Source organism: Chaetodon auriga, chromosome 5 (genome assembly GCF_051107435.1).
Source record: "Chaetodon auriga isolate fChaAug3 chromosome 5, fChaAug3.hap1, whole genome shotgun sequence".
NCBI lineage: Eukaryota > Metazoa > Chordata > Actinopteri > Chaetodontiformes > Chaetodontidae > Chaetodon > Chaetodon auriga.
In genome coordinates, this window is record NC_135078.1 from 27904224 (window position 1) to 27924776 (window position 20553).

General features: G+C 44.3%; 1 protein-coding gene across 9 annotated transcripts in view; it reads right to left on the reverse strand.

Annotated features, from left to right (window-relative positions):
* pbx3b (pre-B-cell leukemia homeobox 3b) overlaps positions 1 to 17714 on the reverse strand; it is a 56917-nt gene extending 39203 nt beyond the window's left edge. For 5 of the 9 annotated variants that reach the window (XM_076730513.1, XM_076730512.1, XM_076730508.1 and 2 more), the window contains exons 1-2: positions 16642 to 17714; positions 15983 to 16056 (exon numbers count right to left, since the gene is read on the reverse strand). In XM_076730513.1, the coding sequence (XP_076586628.1) occupies positions 15983 to 16056; positions 16642 to 16889 (322 nt within the window). In that variant the 5' untranslated portion in view covers positions 16890 to 17714. Of the gene's footprint in view, positions 1 to 15982; positions 16063 to 16641 lie in introns of all 9 variants that reach the window. The other 4 variants (XM_076730511.1, XM_076730506.1, XM_076730509.1 and 1 more) reach the window with 1 other exon arrangement.
* Positions 17715 to 20553: the final 2839 nt, after the last annotated feature.

Here is a 20553-nt window from a genome sequence, read left to right on the forward strand (position 1 = left end):
GTTACCATTTGGACTCCAATAAAACAGGCCATTCTGATGATTCTTCACTGTTTTCTGACATTTTATGGTGACTAATGGAAACTAATCAGCATGAATGGATAATGAAAAAAAACGATTAGCTGTAGCACGACACAAATATCTATCGAAGTCTGCAATCATCAAATCTCAGAGGGCCGTGTGTTGGTTATCAAAGCTCAATGTCACTTATTTGTTAGCAGTTGCTAATTTATCTTTTCTATCTGAATCCATTGAGTCTCACTGAAGCTAAGACGCCACAAACATCAACAGTTCGACAGTGAAACAGCTGCATCAACTGGCCGGCGACAGAAACCGGACTTACTGACGATGATGCTAACATCGCTGCTGATGCTCGAGCCTTTTTGGACACTTTGTTGGTTTCATAGCTCTTTCCAAAAGGAAACCAAACAGCACCACTTCTTTCCTCAACTCTAACAAATGGCTTAATTTATTCTTTGCCTCTTCATAAGCCCAGCAGACCATATGGCTTTGCCCTCTATTATACTCTCAATATCACACACTAACAATGACAACAATAATAGCACGAGTGACCTTGACTTCCCGTCTGGACTCTAAGAATAATATTTGATAGCAATATTAAGTGCAACAATAATGAGACGAATATTCCCCATTTAGTGTCGACAGCTTTAGGACAAATTCTGAAGGGAGAGCTGCCTGCTGCAGCTACATGCTGGTCACTCTTAGTTGTCAAGGCTGATTTATTGCCTCCTAGCTGTTCAATTTCACATTTTGTCCTCGTCATATCCCCGACTCATGATCATTCTGCACTGACCCTTGTAGGGCAGGCAGGGAATATTGATAAAACAATTATCTGCTTGCCGTTCATTTGATTTTCCATTTCAATTACGGATTGGAGGAGGCAAAAAGAAAAGATTGCAGCATTGATTTTTTTTTTTCCTACCTTACAACAGGAAGGAGGCAGGCTTTGATGGGATGCTTTGGTGACATGGAATCGAGGCAGGAGAAGTGTGCACTGGCTTTAGGCGCTATGCTTCTCTTTTGCTGTTGTGAAGGTTTTGCTTTATGGACCGTTTGTGAATTAAGTATGATTTAGCACGGCCGATGAACGGCGTCTTAAAATGGAAAAAGACGGCATCCTCCATTTTATCTTACTCCAGGCTCATGCATCCAATTGGACCGCAGGTTTGTGATTATTGATCTTGATGATTCAGATGTGATGAGTGCAACAGGCCCGGCCTTCCTCCATGGGGGACCGGCGTGTTGGCGCTGCTGCTGACCTGAGGTAAACACTGTATGTGCCTTGCACTCTGGAGGCCAGAGGACCCAAAGGTCATAGCAATTTGTCAGCGACACCATTCCGCTCTCTCCCCCTTTCTGATGGTCTGCCACTGTCTATTTGTCACTCTTAAATGACAACAGAGTTGCATCATACTTGTTTTTCCTGCAGCACTGACACAATGCTCCACCACCTCTACACTGTGCAACACTGCACGGTGATTGAAGGCGCAGTGTGGGGACGGTTTGAAGGCGTATACGAGACAATGGCCACTGTAACAGATAAAAATAAACCAAACACACAAACAAAGGTATTCAGTTGGAGGAAAGTGCATGTTAAAGGCTGAATTTCTTCAGAGCAAGGCATGTCAAATGAATCCATTACCACATAAAGTAAATAGATTCTTCTGTAAATGATTTGGAACATTGGTAATGGGTAAAGACCTAATGGGAATCCTGGTAAAATAGCCTTTGGGGAGCCTGGGAAAATCTGCCTCAGTGAAGTGGCCGGCTCTTGGCCAAAACCCTGTGTAGAGGGGAAGGGGGGGGGGCATAGACTTCACAGAGATGACAGAAAGCGAGAGAGGGGGAGAGAGACAGACAGACGGAGAAGGGTAAGAGGGAGAGAGCGAGCGAGCTCTCAAGGAATCTCCACCCATGGATGATGTTAAGTTCCACTGTTGAGCATAATCGCGAAAAAATGCTGAAGACTTGAAAGGGCTGATGATAATGCTATTGCTGTCCAGTGATCCAGCACGGTCACAGGCAGCAGCAGCAAGGCACAGTGCTGTACTACTTCCTATACCGCAGTCCGCTTCGGCGAACACGGCGGCTCCCAGGGGATTTCACATGGCTGACCTTAAATAAGTTTGGCTTTGATCAAAGTTTAGCGCGATCAGTCTGCTTGCTACAGATCAGGGGATCAGGGAGATGAGACCTGGGCTAGGAGGTCCTGGCAAAGACTTCCCAAAGCCCCAGTGCGCCCTTCCAACATCGGATTATGTTGGGCAATTAAGGTAATGAACTGGCTAACGTAACAACGCATAATGATCCTTTTTATCCTCGTCCTCTAAGGTGCCTCTTGTTGTTTCTCTGACACGTCTTTCTCTGCACCACTTAAAAACAGCTCGGCTTTCTATTTTGTGTGCTGCTGGTCGGCGTTCCCAATGCAGGAAATGACATCACAGGTAATTCACGACAAAAGCCAACCACCACTAGGCGTGCGTGTGAGTAAAACAGACAGTGTTGAGCAGCAGGAGCAGAACAGCGGCGCTCTTGTTAGGCCAGGCGAGTGTGCACAGGCTTGGTGGAAGGAGCGGAGAGGAGAAAGCACCTGTGTGGACACGCTCACCTGCGTTCGCCTGCAGTGGCGTACATACGAGCGAGCGGCCGGGCCTCGCGTCTATCTGTGTGGCGGCGAAAGCCTACATTCCAGTTCCCCCAATCAACCTCCCACCCCATCAGTGCACAACTTGTCTGCCTGCTCCCTTTTCATTTGAACACATTTTCTAGCCAAAAATTTCACTTCAATCTCACCTCATCTCTCCATACTACATTAACCCCTGGCAATTGCCTTCCAAATGACCCCATTAAGCTGTAATTGCCTCAGCAGGCCTGCTCCCTCGCTTGTAATTCTGTGCAGCGAACCCACCAGACGTTCCCCCGGCATTGTTTCATGTTCTGGCTCCCATCAGCCGGTTCAGACACTGACCCCCCCCTCCCCCTTCACTCCCCCACCTCCTCTCTGCTGTCGTGGCCGGAGCTGTTGGCGCTCACCACTAGCAGCGCCACCGGCAGACTCTCCTCATCTCCACGGCGAGCTCGCACAGGAGGCGCCGTGCCCTCCTCAACAGCTACGCTCACTGTCATTACATAAGCACATACATTCACTACGAGAGGCCAAAACAAAATAAAGCTCAACCTGGATCCCCGTTATGTCGCTCCCGGGCCTTCGCTTCATAAATCCAGTCCGTGCACATGCGACTCGTGATAAATAGAAAGCCAGATATTTGCTTTTCTCTTCACGTGTCAATTACAGGATTAATTGTGGCACCGCGTTCGGATGTCGAACCATCATATCTCTCTTCAGTTGTCATTAGGATGCTGTTGGGTGCAGAGAGAAGACACCCGCCGTGGCACCTCCCAGCACAACTTCACCTTTTCCATTCCCACTGGGGAGCTGATGTCAAGACCGCTCAACTTTTTGACGAAGGCCTCCGCGGATAACTAACGCACAAATGCGGATAGGTGGAGAAAGCGATCCTGACAGTGATGTATTGCAACTAGTTGCAGGTGTCAGAGAGAAGATGCTCTGCCAGCCATTGGCGTGCATGCACTGTATATATGCATGCATGCACACGTCTGTGCCCCTGCATGTTTTTCTGAATGCGCGTCCCTCCGCGCGTCGTGTATGCGTACACGGGTGTGTGCACTCGCAGACGTTTGATGTGTGTGCGTGCACATGTTCATGATGCCTCTAAGCCTTTACATGTGACCTGCTATGGGGGGACTCTGACTAATAATCCATTCAGCACTCCCTCCTTCTCAAGCAGCACATCCTCCCTGCCGCCCATAACAGATTGGTTAGCTCATAAAGGCTCGCACACTGCCTCTGTCTGCTGGTCCAGCCATAGTACAATCACAGCATCTTCCAACATACATTTTAATTCATCTAGAAAAGCGTTTAGGAAGTATGGACCACCGTATCGACAACATGCACTTGCATCGATTTTCCCTTTTTACACTGCGGTGATTTACTGTGATTTTAAACGTGGTTTCTAAATTAATTCCGAGCCTGAGATGCACGAGCTTTCTCTGAACACACGAACCTTCAGAAACGCTTTAGATCATTTCGTTCTCCCGTTGCCCGTTTATTTAAATTCATTCTTTTTCCTAAGCAAATGTTCCCAGGAATATCAAGGTGTTTTTGTTGCAAAGCTCTAACTGATCCAGGGGGATTTGCTTCCAACAGCCTGTCTCTCCCTCGCCTTTCAACACAAAACTCTGCGCTCCAATCAAAATGAACCACCAGGGACCCCCCCTTCCCTCCCCCCTGAGCTACGCCTGCTCCGAGTGCTGTGATAGCAGCCTCTCTGCCATTGATCGCGGAGTTTAGCACAGAGCACGCATGCCACCGTTAGCAGAAAACAAAGACCTCTCTCCCTTTAATAGTGGCGCACGCCGTTAATGCAGCTAACGTCTTCTGTTTCCCTCCGCCCCGAAGAATGAATGAAAGAAAGCAGATAGCAATTAAAAAGGTTAACTAGGGTCCACGTCTAGTCACAACTCATCTTTTTCACACAAATCTTTTTAGCTCATAAACAGATTGATATCTTTTGGGGGCGCACATCCATTTGCCACAAGTGATAAAAACACGCATTCATGTCTTACTTCTAATTGTGTTCCACGTTGCAAATCTAATTGTAGACACTGAATTCAAAAAGGAAACGCAGCTTTATTGATCCACTAACACAGACCAGGAGGATCTCATGAATTAGGAATGAGATAAATCACCATTAACCCCAGAGAACCCAGCTTGTGGTCGACCACTGACATACCGCACTGATCCTTTTTTTTTAATAATCGGGATAATTCTTCCTGGCAAAGCATAAACATAACTCTTCAATGAATACAGCATGTGTCTGTTTATTTAATCAAGGGCTGATTTACTTGTGACAGAGAATAAATTCTTCTATTTTCTGTGAGCCTCTATAAAATTGCCATCATTTTTAATTAATTCTTAATTAAAATATATTACACCACAGCTTCTACCCATCTCTCTTGATATTCTAACATAATCAATTCAGAACCATTTACATATCATTAATTAAAAGCTTTCCTCTCTCATCCTTAAAATCATAATGAGGGCCGATTCCTCATTAGTAACCTATAAGGGAGAAAATAACAATACAGTAGAGAATGGATGGCACATTCCACAGTGAGTCCTTTGTCTCTGAGTTTCTGAAAAGCATTTTTTACGCTCCTCAATTGGATTTAAGAATTACTGAGTCAATTTTGTAGACTCGATGAGAATAAGTGAAGCAACACAGGCTCTCTTCGTGTTTATCTGCGCCTCCACGCTGCTTTAAAACCTAAAACAAAGTCAGGCGCGTAAGTGGAATTGAATTTGGACTTAATTCTATTTTAAGAAGTACAAAGTAGAATTTACCATCGTGTTTTCCACAAAGCTGTTAAACATGCGGCAAAAAATACGAATTAAAAGTTTTGTCATTTGGGAAAAAAAAATATTTAAATCCCTCACAGTTACCGTACATGTGAGTCTCACTGTGTCCTCTAAATAATACACTTGTGAACACCGATGCTGGACCAGAATAAATAAATGTCCTAACCTTGGACTTTGTTTGCAGTGAACCGGCAGACAAATAAACATGGCAGTTTGCTCCGAGTAATAAACAATTCCGCATGAATATAAAAGCCATTTCAGGACTTGTTGATATGCCATCAGACTGCATAATTTAATTTCACTGTACATTTTAAGTGCATCTGTGCAAACACCGGCCTCAGATCATTTATTAGCTGTAAAGAAAGCCGACACGTGCGCACTATCTTTCCATCTTGAGCTCTCTCTTAAAGAAGAGTAATAATATGAAGTAATGATAGGTATTGTTATGCCGAGGATCAGGCATATCCTGATTTTTATCGCCCGTCTCTCACAGGTGCTCCGGCGCTACTTGTCAGGACTGCATGTCTGGGTCTTCCACATGTCAGATAAAAATCGCTGCACTTGGTGTTTCGGCAGCCTGACAGCAATTTATTTGAATGTTTTGTCACACTGGTGTTGGTGCATTTTGTGTGGGCTGCTCACCGGAATGGCAACAGCTCGTAGCATCCTGACACTTGTGCACACACACACACACACACACACACACACACACTCTCTGTAACACACACCCACACACACACACACCTGGACGAGCACAAAATCACAGATGCAGACTGCATGTGCTGCAGATCTACTCTGGATAATTAAAACCTGTGTATGCACAAAAATAAAAATAGGTAAACTGAAAGTGTTCATTAATATTTAACACCCAATAAAGCAGGTGAGAGCACGTCGTTAGCACTCGTTCTCCTTTTAGAAATATACGTTTTCATTTACACCTCCATGACCACACACACTAGCCTGCACGAGCCCGATGAGAGATGTGACACGAGCCGGTGAGCCGGCTGCACCGAGGCGGATCCACAAACAGCCCCGGAAAAATATATCGTACACGCACACGTGAACCAACTTCTTTTATTTTTCACTTTTCTGCAGACTTTAAATAAGATCCAAATAAATAGCAGACTTTATTCAAAGCATGTTAAGCAGAAGCCTCGCTGTGATCTTGTGATTCTCTGAGCTGACATGGAATATTGAGTAAGTTAATGAAATCCTCTCAAAGACAGGAACTCTATTTTTACACCATGATAATTAAAGTACGACACAGTTATAATTTACAGCCCTCGCTTAATTGCATAGGAAAAGTAAAATGGGAGAGGTCTATGAGAGGAGATTAAACGTGTGTGTGTGTGTGTGTGTGTGTGTGTGTGTGTGTGTGTGTGTGTGTGTGTGTGTGTGCAGCTCTTCACCCAGGAACAGCGAACGTAAACGAGCTTCCTGTGCATCCGAACAACAGGACCGCATCTTTTAGCATCGTGGAACGTATCAAAGATGAGCTAATGAAATATGCACTGTCCTATTTTTCTGCTACCGGGCCCTTTGACAAATCGAGTACAATCCCAAATCTCCATAAATCACTATTAAAGACAAGTATATCATCACCAGCGCATATATCTTCCCGAGCCTGACCTGCAGACTAATGAGAAAAGGCCCGGACTATCTTGTCTGATTAATTAATTCAAAATGTCGGCTGTTATTCAAATGTGAGGCTGGTGTTATTTGAATAACACTTGACAGCGACGCCTGAAGAAATAATTTCTGGTTTGTGAGGCTGCTGCGGCATTACTGATGATGGCTCATGGAAATGTTAGAAGCCGAGGAGTATTTTTTCCCTCTTCGCCAGTCCTCTCTCTTTCCCTCCCTCACCTTCTCAGTCATGATAGCTCCAAGAAGTATTTCATTACTTCAAACACCCACCCCACCAACAGCCCCCCCCCGCCCACAATTATGGCTCTTACCGGTTTTTTCCATTGTCTGGCCTTTCTCTGTGTTTGTATTCCCTCCCACAGCCAGCCCAGATCTACAGGGCAGCGCTTTGGCTCTGCGAGAGACATGCTGGCAAAGAGGAAGGTCATGGTTTTTACAACTGCAGCTCCCCAATGCTGACAGCCCGCGCTGCCAAAGTGACACACTCTGTTTGGCTTTCCGACGTTCATAGAGCTCCACGGCACTTCGTCTTTATCACGGAGCACGCCACACACACACACACACACACACACACACACACAAACACACACGTTTAATCAGCCTCGGAGCTGCATTTCCTGTCGGCGTGCGACAAAGCGATCACGCACAGACGAAGGTGCAAAATATCCAAAAATTATCCCAATCCGTGCTGCATTTTTTTGCTTTTTCTGTATTTTATTTTTGTGCAGAACCCAGTGGGGGGGGGGGGGGGGGGGGGGGCAGCACTGGAGAAAGAAAACCATGAAGGTACGTGCTGGGGCCTGAGGGCAGTGCACACCCCTCTATCGCTTCCCTCATCAAGCATGGATTCTAATCAGGGCTGGGGAGATATAAGACGCTCAGTCATTAAATAAATTAACTCTGCCACTCCATGCTCTCCTTCAGCACCCGCGAGAGGCCCGCCGTGCTCTGCATACTTACAGAGGCTCCGAGCGTCACGCACCTCACCTTCACGCCACAGCCTAGCAGGCCTGCCAACGCACACGCACGCACACGCACACGCACACACACACACACACACGGGTTAACAACTAATCTTGAATATTTAGAGAAGGAGAGGAACCACACCTCCTGTCTCTCCACAACTGATGTTCACTTTCACGTGGAAAGCTTTTACATAATTGCATTAAAAGACCCCGAAACAACCCTCGGGACATTTCCTGCAGAGAATACAGGTGTGTCCCGCAATTTTGCATGAAGAAATTTAAGTGCATGAGCGATAAATAACCTCTGAAGAGCAGTGCTGATTCACAGGGCTGGTGAGACAGCGTAGACATGAGTTTTCTGAGGATCTGTGCAGCGTGCTGCCATTCATCAAGAGGAAGCAAGTGCAGTGACGAACAGTAAGAGAGCTCAGTGTCGGCTCGGATCACTGACACAAACAATCAAAGCTGACACAGTCGTCGTATAGCACCTGCCACTCCGCCAACACAAATAGATCAATACGAGGGGAGCTCGCTCACTGTTTAAAACTCATATCCTCGCACCCACATCATCTTCCAGAGCACCGTGATGTAAAAAGTGCATACTTAATACATATCAATCACTCTGACAGAGGAAATGCTGATTTGAGGAGCCAACGTGAGGCAAATACGCCGTGTCAGCAGAATGTCCGTTGTCAAAACTTGCCATTTGAATTTTCAACCATATTGTGTGGAGACAAATGTCCTTAGAAATCCCTTACATTGCAATTTATATCATTTTAATGCACGCTTTAATTCTCCATTACTTAGAGAGGAAGTACCTGGGCGGGTGGAAACACATTAGAGAAAGTAAGAAATGAACAGAAGGGTCTGGGGATCTCTCCAGCAGACACAATTAAATATTCATGTGTCTCCTCCTAGGACACAACAGATACAGATCATTATCATGGCAACAGCACACCACCATTTTGTTCACACGCTTGGCTCTGAATCAATGTGTGCGTATGAAGCTCCACGTCAGAACATTCCTTATTAAGTCCATTATTAAAATCAGAGCTGCGTATTTTTTGCTCCAAATGATCACAGCGAACGATCCTGCACGACTTATTAAAAAACACACCTGTGATTATCGGCGTGACGTTCGGCCGATTAATTGTTGCCGTTGAACGTACGAGCAGCGTAGGAATGTCTTTGCAAAGGTGGACAGGTATGTGTCCGTCTGAGCCGCACGCCGTGGGACGGTCCACCGGCCCGCCATGTTAGTGAATCATCCCAAAATTCATTACCAGCGCTCGCTCCTCTCCTGCCTCCTGCTTGAGGAAAAATCAAGAGAAGAATAGCAGTAATGTACTCTGGATGACCTCCACTTTCTAAGAGAGGAGAAACCAGCCTTTTTTTTTTTTTTTTTTTTTGCTTTTCAATCCCCATCAAAGAGGAGCAAAAAGGAGGGACAGCATTCCCCTGCTCGCCGTCATTAATCATAGCTTTCTGGGAGCAAGCGCATATTAATTTCTGTCATCCCAAACATCATTTGGTATTGTTATGCCACGGCTTAGTCCTCATTCACCAGCAGACGCCGGCCGTTCCTCCTGGTTTGAGGGAAGACAGGGCCTGTGTGGCTGTGTTTCAGAGCAAGAGGCCTTTATCCCTGGGGCTCTGACACCAATTAAGCCATTTCACCGAGAGACGAAAACAGGGCCCGCCGTTTCACTGTAACATGAGCCAGCACCTAGCTGCTGGCCCCTCGCCATCTTTCCATTACTTCAGGCACAAAAATGAACTTCAAGGACTTAAGAAAATAAAAAGATGGTAGTGGATGGTCGTACTCTCCGGACAGATTTGCAAATGTGGGAATTTTCAAGTGTTTTGCACAGATGAGCAGCAGCAGCAGTCCACGTTCGCCGTCATCATAACACAGTTATTTAAAATCATTTCCAAAACATGTTTAAATTCACAAACAGTGAGAAAACACTGCGAGTTTTCTGCCACAGCTGATAAGAAAAACGCTCAGTGTGCACTTCCCTTTACATCGTTTTTCCCCCACAGTTGCCTTTTGGCAGGCAGCAGAGTGGAGCTTGTCTTAGGGCTAAAGCAGAATAATGCAAGGTTTGTTATGAATTAAATATTAGAAATCTTAACACAGCAGCCAATAAGAATTATTTGCCTTATTAAAGCAGCAGAAGACGCTGATTAAAATTTCATTGCATTGCAGTCTTTTTCCCATTTCTGCCTTCAATATATCATTCTAATGTATGAAACACGTGGAACAATGGCATATGGAACAATGGGAAGAGGGGCTTCATTTTCGAGCTCGTAAATGAGGAAAAGTCAGCGCAGATTCCTTTTTTCCCTTCTTTTGGAAACAATCTTGTGTAAAGAAAAGAGGGCTGACACCAGTTTCGCTCTGCTTCTGTCAGGTAACGAGCCGCCGCCTGCTGCAGCGTCACAGTGTCACACACAGCGTTTAAAATGTGTGCATTTACTGATTCCTTCATCACTTTATCTCGAGAAATCCATCACCTGTAGGAGCGTGATCTGCACACACACACACACACACACACACACACACACACACACACACACACACACACACACACACACACACACACTGCATTCAGGCATTTAACTGCTTAAAAAACATAAGTAACATTACATCTATGAAAAATATGAAGGTTAACTGAGCAGAAATGGAGGAAAAAGCAGGATTTTTTTCAGTGTTCCTGCACACACGAATGTTCGGTCATTTAGTTGTCCACATGTAATGTGTACAGAGTAAATGAACATCATGGTGTCTATTGTCCCATGAGGAAAACTCTTCCCTGAAACACTAGAGCTAATGAAATAGGGACCTATAAATAGCAGAGTCATTACTGAGAGAGGACTTGCTTTGCACCAGTCTTTCACTCTAACCCTTTTTACACTAATAACCATCTCTGTGGCGTTACAGAGCCTCGGCCATCGAGTGACACTGTGATGAACATCACGACACAAGACGCTCAGGGAGGAGTTCGTTGCTTTTTTTAGCTTTTTTTTTTTTTTACTTAGAAATAAATGTGATTTCATACATAACTTATTACTGAAAGCTGAAAGGACGCAGCCCCACCATCAAACTATCAAACTAAATAATCAGGAGTGCATTAAAAGCTTTACTTAAAACAGGTTTTTTTTTTTCTGGTGCTAAAAAATAATTTTAAAAAAGGCACAAATTTGACCTTTCTGTAATTCTGCCTGAAAAAGTGAAAAGTGAGAAATGCTAACTTTACTGAAAGCAGTGAAAACTCCACATTGCAGCTTGTAAAAAAGGCACATTTGGTTTAACTGCGCCTGGCAGTTCAAAGGTCGCGTGCTGTTTTGACGGGAGCGCAGCCCCATGATGCACAAAAAAAGGAAATCTGCGCTAACTCACGCTGGCAACAAGTTGTATCATTCACGTGTCTATTTACATAATTCCCTCCAATGGACACAAAGGTGCAGTCTCTTTCTGCAGGGGGTCACGGCGTCTCCCTCCCCGCCTCAGCCTCACTCCCTCACATTCAGCGACAGACAGAGGAATGCTCAGAGTCTCCACCAGCCACGCTCCTACTGCTGCAAACTAATTTCAATCAATCCTTCCTTTTTGCATCCCAAGCAGCCTCTGCTGGCTGCCACCGCCTGAAGATAACTATTTCACCACCTCTGTCATGCCTAATTAACAACTCAGATGTACAATTCAAAAATTTCGCAATTAACCTACTAAAATATTGTTGGAGGATGCTAATTGTTATGCCAGTTGCCATAAAGACTCATTTGCATAACGTATGTGCAAAAAACAATTATGAGCTGTTGATCGCACAGGAGCCTGCAGAAAACGCTCGGAGCCATGGAGGGGGAGCGAGGGAGACGTTTGCAAGATGGGGGCTCGTGTGTGCAGATGGAGGGACAGCACTGAATCATCGCAGGAAAAAGCAGATTTGAGGAGCCGTGTGTGCAGATAGCAGGCAGCACCGGAGCGCAGGCATCTTCCTCCACGGCACAAAGAAGCTCTGCCTTCCAAATGAAACTGATATGTACACTCATGTTTTTTCCCCTTTCCTCTTTGTCTGCCTCTCCTTCTTTTCATCTTTGCTGATGGGGAAATGGAGGGTATTTGGGAGCTACTTAGATAATAGCCACATCTTCCCCGGTCCCCCTTGTGCTTTAGAGGAGGAAGCACTAGTGGCCCTGCCATTGAGCCAGTCAGGAACCCAGCTGTGCGCGAGCTATTCGGCACAACACTATCTAGTCACTGCAGCCGCATCACTGGGGCTCTGTGAGACAAAAAGCAGCCAAAGTCAATTGTCTCTGCTGCTGAATGGCTTTCTGTTCTCTGTCATGCATTTACTGGAGCTTTTTCAGCACGAGAAAAAAAAAAAAAACCCTCACAAGGTAGAAAAATAAAATCAAATAAAATAAAATAAAATATATTTTGTTGCCTGGCTTGTAAGAAACATTCTTTCATTTGAGCTGCAGCCACAATAATAATAATAATAATAATAATAATAATAATAATAATAATAATAATAATAATAATACATTTGTATTAATAATAATAACCCAATTGCAGTGAGAGGGGTCATTAACTTTGTCAGGATACATTGAAATTAATGTTCCCTGCAGAATTCAGAAATGCTTACCTCCTCAGTCCTAACTCTATTTACTCCAGGTAATGCTTTTAGTCAGCCTTGCATGTGGTTAATTACAGGCTCATCCTGAACTGTATTTAATTAACACAGTCTTTCCTAGCTGAGCATTACATATATCGCAGATACAACAATAAACATGCTGCACATGAAAGCATGTTTAGCAGTTTTCGGGAGCCAAATCAAACATGTGCAACAAAACGCCGACATTGGCTCAGACTGTGAGTGCAGTCCCTCCCTGATCCACTGCTACAAACACTGGGTCGGAGCATTTATCAGCCTGAATCTGCCACACTCCCTCTCTCTCCCTCCCCTGCCTCTCCAGACCCCCTGTTTCTGAACCTGATGAGTCAAAGGTCAGGAAAACAACAAGTCAATACGCAGCCAAAAGAAGCGCCATGCAGCTGAGAGAGCTGTGGAGAAGGCTAAGCCTCTCTGTGGCACTCCGTGATTTAGCCTGTAATAGTTTTCTGTAATCTCTTTCTATTGATTAAACCTCACATCAAAGAGGAGTCTTGCTACAGAACCTCTCTTTTCCTGGTCAGAAATACCATATGGAGGTAATCTTTCACCTTTGTTATTCTTGCCGCTCCCACTGCTGCTGCTGCTGTGAGCCTCTCTTCCAAGCATGAGAGCAAGACAAGGGAGTAGCCAGCAGGATAAAACAAACCCAGCACAGAGGAATAACTGCAAAACTCATCTGAATCGCAGGCAATTTCCACTCAATGCATTCATTGTCCTCTCATGCAGCCCACGGGGAAAAAGGTACAACATGAATGTATCCTTTGTCCTGAAACAGCCAGAAACACGAGGGAACGAAACATTTTAATTGGCATTTTTTATGTATGTAGCAAAAGAAAAACATCACACACTGAAGGACAAAGAGCTCCACTTGCCAACCGAATCTCACATTTAGCTTATCTAAATGCAAAACCGAGAAAATTTGGGGGAAAAATCCCTCCTGCTAAAAACACTCAATTTAGTGACAGGCAAATGACTTCATGCTGCCACTTAATCTCATTTCTTGCATAATGCTCTCTAATTAGCATATCAAAGTGAATTAATACTTCTAGGGCATTAGCAATGCAGAAATACGCTGTAGCTCTACAATAACAGTTAGAAGAGTGCCAGAAACTTCCAAACACCCTGAAAAGTCTTCAAATTATCTTGCTATTACTAGAAAATGCCTTTCTTTACCACTCTTCCACAAAAAGACAAAGAAAATCAAGATCATTCTCAGCCCTTTGGTTTGGGCTCGTCACAAGATAATATTTTTAACATAAAGCTTTGAAGCTGAACCCTGGACTCGCTTTTCATCTCAGCGCTAGACAATAAGTCTGGATAACATGATACATGCGCGCAGTAATTACACCCATGATTCTTGGACTGCTTTCAGATTTATTATTAAAAGTGGTTTTCAGCCAGCGGTGGATCCCATGGCTAAAAGACGGCGGCCCCTGTGCCATCTGAACGGACATGAAAGGGCCAAGGAAGCCCTGTGAACGATGCTACAGCGGCCAGTGAAAGGCTCACTGTGTGCTGGAAAAACAGGCCGGTCAACAAGGCCACCAGACCAGCTGAGCTCTGTCAATGGCTAAGAGGGGGAGGCTGTGACTCCAAACCACAGGTTAACCATGCACACACACACACACACACACACACACGCCTGTTCTCCCTCTCCTCCTCCGCCTCACACACACTCATCCCACAGAGCACACACACTCTTTCACCCACGTGCATGTATTTATTTAAACATTTTGTCGTCTTCGTTTACTCTTTGGTGCGTCTCTGAGCGGCTTATTTAAACTTGAGAGCTGACATCCCAGCACAAACACAGCACACCTGATTAAAGTCACGTGCAGAGAGGCCCTGACACTGGAACAGGATTTTTAGATGACTTAACTTTGACAGTAAAATCACTTATCTGTCCTTTTTTCTACGCTCAACAGATGCAACAATACACAGGAAACCGCCTTCCCATCAAATCGACGCCAGCACGGCGAATAAAAGTGCATGTGATGCGTAATCTGCATCCTTTCTTGCTTCATCTCTTTGGCAATCTACAGTCAACAGGCTGACACGCAGCAGAGCATCTCGGCCACACTGTGGACCCTCAGCCCGCCCCTGCGGACGCCACCTGTGTTGGGGAAGTTCATAAACTTTTATGATCTCTCCCGAGCCAATTTCCTCATAAACGGCACAAAGGTCACAAATCTGACACGTCATCAGGTTTGGTAAATTACACCAAAACCCAACAGCACCGTTTTCTTTCTGTTCTTATTTCTGCTTTGACCAACAAACATGAATATTAAATAAATAGTGACGAGCAGCAGTTTGAGTATCTGCTCGATTTGTTTCTACCTTCAAAAACAGAGCAATCACATAAATATAAGGAATTTTAAACATGATCTGATTTAACTAAAAATCAATTATGTCTTCATTTAAGAATTCAAAGTGCAGGTTATTATGTGTCACTGTAGGAAAAGACCAGAAACAGCAGTCTGTCTGTCCAATAGTGACTTTTTTTTTTTAAATGCAAGATATCCCAGTTTGAGCCACAGGAAGTTATAAGACATGAAAACATTGAGAATAATTTCTGCTGTCTGTCATACGTGTGTGTGTATGAGCGCACACACAAAGTTTTCAACCACAGAAATCTGCAGACTTGATGCTCAGAAAGAGAAAATGTGCAACATTCAGCAAAAAAACCTTTTGGAATTTTTTTCTTTTCAAAATTAATTTTTTCAGTAATTTTCTTCAAGCTGGTTCCATTGTTTGCTTTCTACCTTTAACTGCACACATTAGCAGGAAAGCAGTCTGCACGCAGCTGTAATACAATTACTGAGTGCCGGTGCAGTCGCCTCCATAAGCTGAAAACGTGGCATTGTTGTCAGGTTATAAAGCACGAATTCGCTGTGATCTCAGCTATGTGGAGCATATGCTGCGGGAGTTCCCCATCCTGCTCAGTGCCAGGGTGCAGGCTGGAGCGCACTTTCTGCTTCAATCCAAGCAACCAGTGCAGGAAGAGATGCTCCTGCAGGAGCACGAGCATCTTCAGTGACACAAAGCGTCTACGTCTGACTGCTTCTGCGTGGCACCGTGACATATTTAAAAAAGTGATTGATTAATTGGGGCAGAGGTCCCCTGTAACCTGGATGCAGGCTGCCACAGGGTCGCTGGGAGGTAAAAAAAATCTCTTCCACTGAGGCTCGGGTATTATTTTTCACATGAGAGTATTTTTTACACAAAGATCTTACCTGTCTTTTCTTTGATTTCACAGAGAACGCTGAAGAGTGCTGGTTTCATTCTGTGACAGTTCAGCCCATGTTTCCTGTTTCAGTATAAGACAAGAAATAATACTGAAATAAATTCACTGATAAATCACATGTTAGATATTAACAAGTCAACAGATTATGTAGGATTTTAAGGTTAGTGGTCACTCATGCCTTCCAGTGTCCAAACCTGCACGTCTCTCAGAAGTTATCATTTACTACTCTACAGTAGTATTTGCTCAAAGTAAAAAAAAAAAAAAAAAAAAGTATTTGTTCATTGGTTTGGATTAATTTAATGCTCCATTATTTATATAGTTTATATAATGATCCCTCTGGCATGAATTAGATTTTTTCAGCACCAGTTTCCTGCAGGACATGTGTGCACACAAACTTTTTGAACATGCTCATTCAGGCTCATGTTGGCACACAGGCAGCTTAAATAAAATGCTGTTGTTCCCTCAGTGACAACTTTCTCCTGTGTTAAAGCTTTGCGAGGCAGTAAATACACCTCAGTGTGAGATTATCATTAAAGCCACTCCAGCCTATTGTTACACATGGGGGAGTTAAGCGGGCCACATCTCAATAATGGTGCGTTCAGCGTTTTGAGGGGGGGCGAAGTTAATAAAACATATAAATCAACCAACTTTGCTTGCGCCTCGTCCAGACTTTGATCAGTTATGGTCATTATTTGATGGAGAATGTCACCAATGTCTTGTTTTCTTCCGTCTCCGTCTGTCCCATCGTGTCCATGAGGAGGCGGCAGTGCCATGCCTCCTTGTACCGAGTGGCCAGCCAGACTGACACCGCCGATCGACTGCATGATCCGGGCTTGATCGTCCATAGTAGCCGCTAAAGAGTCTGTGCACTGAGCCACACAAATTGAAAAACTCATATACGAAATGGGCTACAACATGTGCCGCAGATAAGGGGGATGCTGAGAGGTTCTTCCCGGTACCGAGCACACACACACACACGCACACACACACACACACACACGTTTGTTAAAAAAGCCTCGCAGTGGTGTTTCTAGCGTAAATCTTGTGTCCAAGTTCTCGCCGTCCTCTCGCTTTTTTACGCGCGGTCCAAAGTGCCACAACGCGTGAGGGTGTTTATAGAAAAATGCATAATTCGCTTTTCTTCTTCTTAACACTTCTTTGTCAGAATTGAAGGTCCATCGTAGCCCGCACGAATCCTCATGCCAATCTGTCTTTTCTCTGGGATTTGACGGCCGGCAGACACACAAACGCTCCTTGGTGATCTCTCATTTATTAGCGCTCTTCATGGGATTCCCGGCGCATTTCCTCTCCAAAAATGTCCAAATCCTGTTCGCGAAGCACCGGCAACAAAATATCCAATGTGGAAACGTGTAAACAAAAAAATCTTGCAGGTGTTACCAACTATAAATGTGCAGAAATGACTCCCGCGACAACTGACAGTATTTAAAAAAATACACAATCTGCGGCAGAAGGTGTCCAAATGTGACTATAAAAATATGAAATGTACAAAAAAAAAAAAAAAAAAAAAAAAGTTGGGAGATTTCTGTTTAGAAAAAAGCAACCACGAGAAGAAATTAATGAGGACGCAGCGCTGGAGGAAGGCGATGCGCAAAAAATATCTTGCCCTGCTGAAATTTATGAGCTCCAGCTTCAGCCTGTGTGTGTTTTATGTTGTTTGATGGCAGCGGTAGTGAGCGATTGACAGTGTGCCAATGCCACTCACTCAGTGCAGACGTGTCAGAGCGGGGAACAGGGCTAGAAAAAATAAAAAAATAAAAAAAATACAAAATACGAAATGAAAATGCACGCTCCGCCCTGCAGAGGAGGGGTCTATATTCTTGTCACTTCTCGCCTGAACCCCGAAAAACAAAATGTTAAGAGCTAGTACTCAGGACGGTGATTATAATGATGAAGGCACGGCTGTCCCCTCTCTCTGTCTTGCAACGGCGGCGGAAGGGTGTCCTCGTTTCCTCACGCGCGCACGTGCAGCTATGTGCATATTCTCTACCAATAATAAAGATTTAGTCCTGCAACAACACAGGCAAACACATAATGAGAGTTTTTATACAGTTTGATGTAGAACTGCATGGTCCCCTGTACGCCTTGGTTCACGCCAGGCAAGCAGCAGACATGTTTATATTATTGGAAAGTAAAGCTCCTCGACCAATCACAGGCCAGAGTGACGAAGACTGACGATCCGCGTGTCCTATTACTGGCAGATGCATGATGCTGAGAGCCCACCCACTCCATCCCTCCATCTTCGCACTGCTTGTGCAAAAGGATGGGAACTTCTGATTGGTCGTTGCTACGAGTGACATCCGCTGCACGAGCAGGCGGCGCTGCTCTGTGCTCCTCCGCAGTTGCTATGGCAGCAGACGAGTTGTTGAGCTGGATGCAAGGCAGCAAATGTACAGAGAACATCCACGACAAGCATCCAGACCGTGGAGGTATAGAGAAAAGAAAGGTTTGCTTTTACTGTTAGCGCCGGTTTAGGGGAGCAGTGGAGGAATAAAGAGGGTGCAGCACATGTTTCCTGGGAGGACATGATCAGGCCTCCATACTGAACTTCTGACTGCAGGTGGTTTGATATGGCTTTGATGGTGTCCGTGAAATAAAGTTTCACAGCACCGTTAGTTCACATAAGAAAGCCAAAATAACCATTGTGGATGTCATTTCTCCCAAAACCAGTCATCAGAGAGTCAATAAATGTGTTCAACTGCAGCTCCTGAGTAGTTTGAAGTTACCTAAGGAGAAGAGGGAGTGAGCAGTGGACAGATGGAAAATCTAGCTGCTAACTGTCTGCAACACCTTCCACTTTTTGGTTTTAATTTCAGCGTCACGCACAGAGACTGAAGTCCTGACAAGATGACCTGCTGGAAGAAAGAACTTCAGAGATAATGAGAGACTAAAGCGATCAAAGACATGCACCAAAGTAAAGTACAGTAAGCTACAGCAGCTAAATGTGCTAAATATATTTACTCAAGTACTAGTACTTGAGTAAATATACTTGTGAGAGTCTCACAAAACACAGCGCAGACTGAGGAAGACTTACAGTGGTTACACCTTTGTGAGATTAGACAAAAAATATCTGAAAGAACACTTGAAAGGCTGTTTATTTGCACAGTGACGCTGAGGTTAAGAGCAAAAGGAGCATCATCTTTGTGACACAAAGCTGCAGCTTCTATGGAAAATGTTGGTTTAAATTTGACGAACATCAACAAACTCTCTGACACTGAAGCTCGTGGTCTTATTTCTTCATGGCAGGGGTCGTAAAACTGGGGCCGTAGAGGAAAATATGGAATGAAACTGAATCCTGCTGACCTTTTTTCCACTGAAATTCGACTTGGATCCTTTTTTTAGTCGCCTCCCCTGTCGTCTTAATGACTGATAAAAATTGTGGGTGGGGCGCCTGAACTTTCTTCGGCCTCTGAAGTGAAGCATGGCTGAGAACGCTGGCTCACCGCTGCTTTATGGTGAGTATTAAAAGGATCCACGTGGTGTTTAGTTAACCCTGTGAGACTTTAACCCACAGATGGACACAATCCCCGACTGTGAGACATGTGGCTGATAATGGAACACAGTTTTCCTCTAATTCTATTAAATTGCGTTATTTCTACAAACATTTTAATTCTTACGAACGCTGATTTAAGCGTCCCCGTTAAAATACAGTGCTGGTATTAGTGAGTGATCCTCTGAAATACTGTATGTTCTTATTGTTCAGTTCAAAGCAGCAGAGAGATCATGATTCATCTTCATGAGTCAGATCTGAATGACTAGATTAATCTTCAGAAGAGGGAGCAACTTTTACCAAAAGAAGTTTAGCTGAGGTCAAGACACAGTGAGTCATTACTTTAAATAATGTCTGATTATCTTCCTCGAAAAGGAAAAGAACATCACCCTGCTGTTACCTGTCTGCTTCCACCTTTGAGTCACTGCGTGAGGATGAGTCAAAGATGGGCAGAAGTGAATGAAGAGCATCCAGTAGGTGTTGTTCATTTAGTCTGAAGAAACCAAATAGATTCACATATATTGTTTTACAAATAAAAATCTCAGCATCGTGTTTTACGATTAAGGTGTTCAATGCTGACGTATCGTAACGTTCGCATGGCTGCATGTGTTAATCACTAATATTTTAATATGTGGCATAAAATCCTGACTGTCTTTAAGGGTCTGTGTGCTTCTGCTCATTCTTTTGACCTTGAAGTATCAGAGCAACACACTCTGGAGTTTAGTGACTGGGAGTCCCAGGACTACTGCATTTATCATTGAAATACTGAGCTGTCAAGTCACACTACATACCTGTCAAGAAGGGCTCAAAGGTACAGCTCCGGCTCCTCTCCTCTGTTGCAGTGCATGATTCTTCATTGCATTGCATAGCAGGCCCATTCACCGTTGTTTTCAGCCATATGTCAACATAATTCATTTCCGTATGTGACAGCTCCTTACAGTGAGACACTGTGGCGCTGCGAGTTCACAAAACCTTGTTTACATAACCAAGAGGTTGTGCTATCCGCTGTTTTCTCCACACTTTATTTCTAAAGCCACGCTGCTGTAAAAGTG